We start from the raw sequence: 9,986 nt of genomic DNA, 5'->3' as shown, positions 1-9,986 counted from the left end.
CTGTTGCTAAATTCTTGTTTTTTTTTCCTAAAAAAGAAAAAAAAATTTCCACAAGAGTTGTTTAGAATTTATTTTCCCATTGTATTCATCTGACTGCCAGGTTAGCCTAGTGGTTAAACTTACCACAAAATCTGCTGATTTTTGAAGTCTGAGAGGTCAGAGTTTAGAGCCCTTATAAAGGCAGTTGCTTTAAATGGATTTGAATACTAGACTGTGGATACTAGTGTTCTTTAGTGGTTGGGTTTAAATTAATAACCACATATCTCAGGTGTGGTCAACCTGATTCTGTTCAGACTACATGTTTATGGAACATTTACATCTACACTGTACCCACATCAGGCCTGGCAAGCCGATAGCAGCAATTTCATTCACCTATACACAACACCCAGAGCTGGTAGTAGGTGGAAAACTAATAGTATTTGTCTTAAATTTTCATTGAAATGGATCGATTCTGAGTTGAATTGCAAAAAATAAAGAAATGGGAGGAGGGCCAATTTGAAATTCCAGGAATTGTTTCTGCAAGAGTTGATGTAAGTTGTATTAAGAATTAAAAAATTAATAAAAATTTGATCCATCAAATTTCCTAAAATTATTAATGGTAACTGCAGCAAACTCTGTACCTTCCCTCCCCTGCTTGATCATATTTTCATATAAAGGCAAAGTTGGTATTGAACTAAGAAATTGTCTTATTCAACATTTAAAAAAAATAAAAACCTATTCTAAACTATAATATTTATTGTTACATTATAGGTTGTTTCAAACACGGGTACATGTAAATATGTCGATCCATTATTTTATTAAAATTATACCATATATTTTTATAAGTACATAAAAACATACATTTATAAAACTAAAATAATTGCTATAGAAAAAAATTAATTCATTGAAAATAGGAATGAAGTTTGCAAGCATATATTTAGTACTATTACATGATCTCCCTCTCTCCTAAAGTAATCTGAAATTGTACTTGTTCTTGTTTTAAAGAAATAAAAATTATACGCCTCACCGCATTGATCACAGACCATTTTGGTAAAAGATAAATTATGAAACTGAAATGATATTCCATATAGTATTAACACCTACGATGCAGAATACTGTATCATACAAAATACTATATAAATAAAATATTTAAGATATTTTATTAATTTAATTTAGTTTCTATAATAAAGAAAGTGTGTAGAGTTATATTCCATTTTGCTGGGTGTATTCAAACCAGACTGTTTTTACAGTACCTTTTAGCAAATACATTTAGTATTAAGAAAATCCACTTAAACCTTTTTTATTCAACATTGAAGATCTCAAATAAAATTAAACTACAGTGATATTATGATTTTCTTTTACCCAAAGCCCCATTTATTATCATACTGTTATGTTTGCTGCAAGCATTATGCAGCAAACATAACAGTATGATTGTTCTAATTTAATTTAGCGCAATCCATCCGATAAAGAAATTACTTCTCTTTACTTTTAACATAAAAATTTGATGTGGACACCACATGACTTACTTGTACGCCTATTAAATTACATATACACATTTTAAAATTTTTTTTAAGTATTCATCGTAAAAAATTTTTTACGATAAATAAATGGCATCAGAGGTTAATAATTATTAATAAATCAATATATTTAAATTAAAAAAAAAAGGATATGAAGTCTAAGTTGAACTGATGTGCATTCCCCTTGTAAGATCCAAATTTTTCATTAATTAAAATTCTATTTAGACATAACTCTGGAACCAATGAAAATAAGTACCACTTACGATACATCTTTGAAAAGCTCTCAATGAGGGTTTATTACTGCAGTTAAGAAAAGTCTACATTTTTTGAACACTTTTGGTATAGTCAATTGAAATCAAATGGGAGGTGCACAATCGATGTTACAACAGTCCTAAATCCAAAATTTCAACATCCTACGGCTAATCTGTTTTTGAGTTATGCGAGATACAGACGTCGCACCAAAAGTAGTCAAAACTGATATTTCTGATGAAATCTGAAAACCGAAATTTTTCTCAATCACAATACTTCTTTTACTTTGTACAAGGAAGTAAAAATAACTTGAAATACAAAAATTTGAAAATTGTGAAAAAATAATATTTATCTTAAAAATAAAAATTTTAAGAAAGTTTAGCTGTTGATCTATTGTCATCATTTCCCAAATTTATTACAATATCTTCAATAATATTTTCACACAATCTGGTTCCTGTGCTTTTTTCTTCTTTAATTGCATGTTGAATATAATTTTTCCAAGCATTTGTATCTACTGTATTAACATTTATCAATAGATTTTTACATCACTAAAATTTAAATGTATTATTATTTCAAATGTACCCTTTGACAGTTCGTATCCATTCTATTGGGTTAAAATTTCAATGATATGAAGGAAGATGCAACATGATACAATCTTTTATTTTTACTTTATAATGAGTGTATTTTCGTTTAACTGGTTGTACTAATAAGTTCACTTTTAACATGTCTTGCGTGTATGTGATTTTCTTCGATTTCAACCAATAGGTGATTTTTGGGTCGAAGAGTTTGGGAATTTTTTCAGGCAATGGCATGGCACATTATCAATTACTATGATGCATCTTTCAGTAACAATTCCAACAATTTACAATGGTAACATGTTTACCCATTAGTCTTGTCTTTCATATTAAAAATTGATCTTTTAACGCTTGCTGCTTTCCAAGCAATGTTTCTGACTGCAGTTTCAGAGTTATCTTGTTTTAAGGTTATATATTCATTACTGATTTTTTTCAGAGCAGCTTACGAGTTTTCCCGGTTTATATTTCACGACAGAATCACTCATTATTAAAACCAGATTGGTACAAAAACACAGTAAATTAAAATTAATGAAAATAAAACTGTTAAAAAATTAACTATAAACTAGTTTGCTGTATGGAGTAACACGATAACAGACTGAAATACTTTCTTTCACTGAAGTGAATGATGGTGTGAAGCATTTCAAATGATGTTATCGTTATTAAACATCAATAACAAAGGCTTAAAATTTTTAATTGCTTATCATCGCCAGACAAGTGATAACTTGCAGTATATTTTTATACACAATAATTGTACTAGCTCATGGTTGTGATAGAATGATTCAACCTGACCTATTGATATATAATTTTTACTATTTAACTTTTACTATCGATATTTTATCTTTTACTTTTACTACTTTTATTTAACTTTTTGAATTCATATTTGTATCTGCTGCACAATTTGATGGCAGGATTAATAACACTATTAAAAAAAAATCTTGTGTGTACTTATATGTACGCACGTAAGAAGTTATACTTCTTTGGCGTGAATAAAAAAATTATTTTTTTACACATTCAAACAAATTTGAACCAAGTCAGATGATCAATAGACAACATTAAATACCATGAATAAAAAAGTTTGAATAAATAACACTTAAATTATATTATATAGAATGTATTTCAAGTAGTTTAGTTCCATTAATTCTTCGGATGATGATTGAATAGGCATGAGAATTATCAACAGTTTATGATATGAAAAATATGATACAAATAGTTTTATTTTATAATAGTGTATTTTATCAAAAATGTTGTTTTTGGTAAATTTTTCGTCAAAAGTCGAGTCCTAAAGCAGTTTCTTGATATGTGAACCGATAAATACACCTTCCTTCAGCTTACAACTCAATTTAGGGGAACCTATTTTTGAATGATTAAATTCTGGTCCATCATTGTTACGAAATTGTTGTGAAGTAGCGGCAGTATGAATTGCCACTGTAAATTAATAAGTGCTTTACATTCTTTTTACCTTGCCACATAGGCCAGTTCTTTACTTTGTAATGACTTTGTATCACAACTATTCCAAACAAAACAACAATATGAAGTTATCCTGAGGTTCACACCAAACCATCGTACAACAGATGGCAAGGCTCGTCATTTCCCTGTTTAACCATTCATTTTAGAGTTATTAAATAACATGAGGTGCCAAAATTTTATCAGATTCCTACGTGTACAATCAAAATAAAATTTATAAGCTGTTTCTATCAATTCAGAAATAGTCTTTCTTTGAGATTTAGGCATAAATTTACACATACCAAAAATTGCCTGGATGATTTGAACATCCATGAACTTTTGCAGAGCCTTGTAGCAAATAAGAATGAAAAAAATCATTTTTGTACTACAATGAATTGATACATTAGTGTTTTGAGTAGCAAACCACTAATGTATCTGAAACACAACACACAGTATAGACAAGTGAAGCTAGACTGAATAAGATTTTAAGTTCTATAGTAGGCAACAACAGTTGTCTGTATAATGTCATCATACAGACATGTTTTTACCTGTCCACTTCTCGTGATACAGTGTATATATTTATTTATTTTTTTACTACTTTTCTTTAACTCGCAATGTTTTTCTTTTCATGTTTGTCTTCAATTCTTGCATCCTTAATTTAACATACTTCCTGAAATTTCTGATTGATGAAATTTTGCAGTTACTAAGGATGGGTGACAATATAATATTCCACCATTACTTTTGCAAACATCCCCCTGTATGGTAGTAAGTTAAGGGTGCAGATGTAAAATCTGCAAAACTGATATTATCTTTTGAAATCCAAATTAACCTATTAATTAAACTCGTGCAATGTATGATGAGTCATGATTTTTCATGTGTACTGCCGGCGTTCATCGATTTATAAGACGTCACGTCAAAAAATGTATCTCATTTCAAGTAAGCAATGAAGAACATTCTAAACCAAGTTATTAACAGCATACTATTGAGGCAGGATATTGAATGGAACTCTTCACATATTATCTTAAAGGAAAAGAATCCATTTATGTAAGTCCAAATTTGTGTGCAAGTTTCATCAAGAAGATTTCCCAATACAGATTAGTAAATATATAATAAATAAAACTTAAAAAGTTATTCTCCAGAAATAAATATTTTTTTTAATGAAAAAATTTGGTAAATATGGAAACAAATGTTTTTAAATTTGCTACCACATAAGAACATTTTTAATGTTTTGTAGATAAGAAACTTGCAGAAGAATTTTACTTCAATACTACAATTATATTTTTAAATTGATTTTCATCAGTTATGAACAAGTGAATCTAAACTGATTTATTTGAATAACCATGATCTTCAAGAAGAAATTTCAAAATAATTAACTCGATGAAAAATTTAATGGTTGGGGTACTACCTGGGATATTGTCACTGGCTTGTATGCAAGGATATTGATTAAATTATGTTAAGAACTTCTTAAGCAGTAAGCCCACCACCAAAGGAAACCTACATTTTTAATTCTACACATGTACTTTGGAAATAATTCAACTAAAAGTTATTGTTATTTTCCTTAATTTACTGTGTAGCTACAAACACAGCAGAGCAGGAATTGGACTGTTGTAGACAGCCACTGGAATTAAGCTGAGCATGTGTAAAGTAATTAAGATTAAAAGAAAAAGTGCAGGTACCATAAAGAAAATAATTGGTAGTAAATATTTATTTACAAGTAAAATACACTAACATAAAGAAAGAAAATTATCATAAATCAGATCACTTTAACGGTTATATTTTTAATTTCTCTTCCTTTTCTTCTCTTTCATGACTAGAGTTCCATCTTCTAAGTAAAATTTCTTGAACTTTGAATTTTGAAATAATTTGAGGATTATTTAACTCTTCAGCTGTAATGTCTGATGGCCACTGAACTTGGCTAAGAAGGATTTCCTACATATACAAAAGTTACATTATAAAAAATAATAATAAAAGGTCACTTTCATGTCATTCTAAGCATAATTAAAACCTATGTCACAGTAAGCAATATAATGCAAATCAAAAGTATTGATTAGATTGTATGACTAAAACAATTAAGGATTCTTCAAGTATGTATGCTTGAAACACTCAAGCCCTCTTTATTTAACAATTGTAATCATATCTCCATTTAATCATAAAAGTGACCTTGTGACTAGTACCACTCTAATGTGGCATTACAGATGGAACTTATGGATGTAAAATGCAGTTTTTTATGCCCTAAAAATAAATACTGGAAAAAATATTTAAAACTGATTATATCAAAAGATTACCTCTATGAATCATGAGACCATACGGTTGGTAAGGGGGCTTGAGTGCTCAGTGATACAGAATAGCTGGACCGTATCATATCGGAGAGGTATCTTGAGAGCCAGACTAAGGAGTGATTCCTGAAAGAGGGCAGCAGCTCTTTTAGTAGTTGTTATGGGCATAGGTTAGGACAACTTAAACGGCCATATCAACATCATTCAATCCTCCGAGTACTGCACAGCTGAAAGCAATGGAAAACTACAGCTGCTTTTTTTCAAGAAAATGTAGCTCTCCATAAGAACATGGTGGCCAATCATATTGCCAGCATTGGTTATGGTAACTAGCAAGCATTTTATTGTGCATACACATAGGGTATGTGTATGCATATTGAAATTTGTGCCACCTAGGGTTAAAGTGTTTATTAATTAGTTACTGTAAAACATTATAGGTCAACAAACACTTAAAAATAATCAGCTCCTTTTTAAATAAGCATAAAGTTATTATCAATCAAATTTTCTTTTTATATAAATAAATGTAATTATAAATTTTAAAAAATCTTTCATTGTAAACCACAGTTTAAGAAACATATGTTAATATCAAATTACTTATCTAAGGTAAAAATAAATCTATACGTGAAGAAGGCTTAAAACAATGTCAAGAACAGAAACAAAAGGAAATGATGACTCAAAGAGTCTTCTTTGATAGTAATACAAGATTGAGATTTTACACACTGTAACAGGTTGCTAAGGTTTAAATAACTGTAAAATTTTGTCTTTCTGAATTGGCTGCCACTGAAAAATGAAGGAAAATTCAGTATTGTATTTTTGTAATTTTCTCATTAAGAGCAAGACCAGTAAGAATTAATAAAGCAGAAGAAATTAAAATAATGAATTTTATATAGAACTGATTTTCAAATAGTACACTAGTTAAAGCATTATAGGGCAAGCATTACCCTTGTCTGTCGAAATCAAAGTATAGAGTTGAAATTTGGGTACTTTCCAAAAACGGTTTAGATAGAATATAAACTGCAGAAATGTAGTTTATAAAAAGTATAAAAAAGATTACATAGTTTAAATGAACTTTACAAATGAAGACATCAGAACAGAGTTGAGTATTCTTTGAAGGAGCAGCTGATATTAAGAAAAAGTGATTGGCAAAGTCATGTATACAGAAATCAACAAGCATCAGTCATACAGCAAGGAAGATATCAATAGAACTATGAAAAAATTATAGCTACATATTAGAAAACTATTAAGTGATTAATTTAGAACAAACTAAAATGTTTAAATGGGAACAGGTATTTACTATACAATCCTAGAAGGATGACGATTTTGTATGGGGCCTTAAATATCTGAAACATAGAAAATAGGAAGCCTAAAAAGAAGTAGAGAAATTTGAAAAGTTACACAAGAATGTTGAGAATTATCTGGAACGAGATGAAGAGGTATTAAATCCAATTAAGAAAAGAAAAAATTAAAGATTAATGCATGCAGAATAAATTAATTTGTTATAAAAGTCTACAACATAAAAGCTGTAAGGTAAGAGAAATATTATAACAAAAAAAAAATCAGATAATGGACGTAAGGTGAAAATGTGTGCTGAAGTTAGAAAGTGTTAATAAATCACTCAAGTAATGTTAAAAATATCAGCATTATTCAATAATGTATTAAAATGATTTACATAAAAAACTAAATTTCATACCTTTCCAGCTGTTTCAGCAATCCTATTGAGACCCATTATCTTAATCCATGTGAGCTCTCGTCTTTCTTGTAAGATGTTATATTTATTCTTCACTTCTTTAATTAAAACTATATAAGATGCATGATAGAACGGTGGCCCTTTTTTATACAATACTGAAAAAAAATTAACTCAAGAATCTATCACAGAAAAAACCAGTAACATAAATTATGTGTCATGTCATACATAAATACATTCTATAATTACAGTACCTACCATTGTCATACTCTACATGCTTAAGGGCAAAGGTATTTTTACAATTATTATTGTTTATTAAATAGACCTTAAGAAAATAATACCTGTAAAAAGTATTTTTTGACTGGAGTCAATCTGGCAACTGTTCACTAATAACATTACACTTCAAGCAGAAAATTCAATGATCTAACTTTATATAGATGAATTAGGATTGTTTAGAGAGGTGGGGGCAATTTTCAGAGGGAAAGGATGCTTCTGGCAGACCCATACAATTCTGTGAAAGAATTGACTAGGAATAAATAGTTTTTTTTTAATTTTTAAAAATGTACAGTTGCTTCCTTCAGCTGTAAAAACGTGTTTTAATATACTATGAACATGGTCAGATTTTAAACCATGTTAATAAAATTCAGGATTTAGAAATCCTCTTGGATTTGTATCTAATTTTAACTGTTTTACACCATTATCAAACAATATTATATCTATTTGATGCTTACTGTAGAAATTCTGCAACATTAAATTTATGACATTCCTCTATTTCTCATTGATGAGATCTAGAATGGAATCTGGTAATCATATGTAACTGTTAAATCACAAAATGTACTTTTATACCGATAAAATATATTCAAAAAAGAATTTACGCAATCTAAACTTAAAAAGTATAATTTTTTCACAGATTGTTCACTTATTGACTAGAGAGATCTATTCTGAACGTAGACTTGTGAAGCGAAATGAAGCATGCCTGAATTTATCTTTGATAGATTATTCATGGTGTCAAGATCCTATGGGATGGGTGGGAAGTCCCTTATATTAATTATGAAATCATTAGGATAGTGGATATGTGCAGCTTCTATGGATTTAAAACATCTGTGTGGGTTCCATTGTGTTCAAAGCACAGCTGTATGCACCTCCATGTCTGGTGGTTCATCAACAACAGCATATCAGTGGTGATCAGTTCAAATGCTAACCGAACAGCGTCTTGGATCTGTTTGTTGATGTATTTGTGTTTTCAATCTTTTTTTTTACAAAATCGCAAAGAGCATGTTAGATGTGGTGAGATCAGTGCTTCTTGCTGGCCAAGGCAATGGAGCCACTAACTCTTCTGCCCAATTCCAATCCAACAATTCGGAAAAATTTCATCGAGACATCTGCAGACATTCACAAAAAATGCATTCAAGAATCAATGCAAAAGATCATTCAAGAAACATGCACTGGAGCACCACCACCTTACTGAAATGTAATGATGTTAGCAATCCCTTTTGCCATTAATTTTGTAAGCAACCACTCATCGATCAATCTCAGATAATTCTTGATTAACTACACCATCTAAAAAATAAGGACCAGATGTTCAAACCAGCCCAAATCATAAAACGAAGCAGATGGTGTTTGATTTCCTCAAAAAAGTGAGGATTGTCTTCCACCCAGAAACAAGATTTCAGTTACAAGAGCTTCAATAAATTGCACACTCGTCTGAGAACATGACGTTCTTTTTATTGTTGCTCTTTGAATGCATTCAAGCAATAACTGACATGCATAAACAAATCAATCACGGTCAGTGTTACAACTCATTAACTGTGACTGGACAAAAACATTTAACTTTCAAGTCCTTCTACACATGGTCTCACATTGTTGATTTTGAAATGCCTGATCGTTGAATTGATGCCTTACAGCAGCACATGTCTTGGCCTCCTGTTGTGTGGTACACTGGGAACATGTCCCGTTGCAAAAGCCTCTTCTCCCATGTCAGTAAAGTTTGCTGTGATAATGAATTCCCAAAACACACAAAGAAGTCATTCACAATGTTTTACCAGTGTGTGGAGTCGCATACAAGCTAACAAATCCTCCTCAACAGTGAATGGACTCTTATCTTCCATTGTTCCACTCTCGACTCCGACTATGACTAAGACAATTCCACCACAACTTATACTCCCCACCTTTTCCAGCAGTAGTGTGTGATATCAGTGGAGCCCAATTATGCTGGATTTATTACAATACAAAGGACTTCCCACCCACCCCATACTGTTCTTGAAAA

At 30.4% G+C, this 9,986-nt stretch overlaps 1 protein-coding gene across 4 annotated transcripts in view; it reads right to left on the bottom strand.

Annotated features, from left to right (window-relative positions):
- Positions 1 to 1,803: 1,803 nt before the first annotated feature.
- Positions 1,804 to 9,986, bottom strand: part of Tsen2 (tRNA splicing endonuclease subunit 2) — a 32,500-nt gene continuing 24,317 nt past the window's right edge. For 3 of the 4 annotated variants that reach the window (XM_075364389.1, XM_075364399.1, XM_075364379.1), the window contains exons 4-5: positions 7,727 to 7,878; positions 5,431 to 5,692 (exon numbers count right to left, since the gene is read on the bottom strand). In XM_075364389.1, coding sequence (XP_075220504.1) covers positions 5,534 to 5,692; positions 7,727 to 7,878 — 311 coding nt within the window. In that variant the 3' untranslated portion in view covers positions 5,431 to 5,533. Of the gene's footprint in view, positions 1,990 to 5,430; positions 5,693 to 7,726; positions 7,879 to 9,986 lie in introns of those variants that run through there. The other variant, XM_075364409.1, reaches the window with a different exon arrangement.

This window comes from Lycorma delicatula, chromosome 1 (assembly GCF_047948215.1).
Source record: "Lycorma delicatula isolate Av1 chromosome 1, ASM4794821v1, whole genome shotgun sequence".
Taxonomy (NCBI): domain Eukaryota; kingdom Metazoa; phylum Arthropoda; class Insecta; order Hemiptera; family Fulgoridae; genus Lycorma; species Lycorma delicatula.
This window is presented reverse-complemented; position numbering and strand designations above follow the sequence as displayed.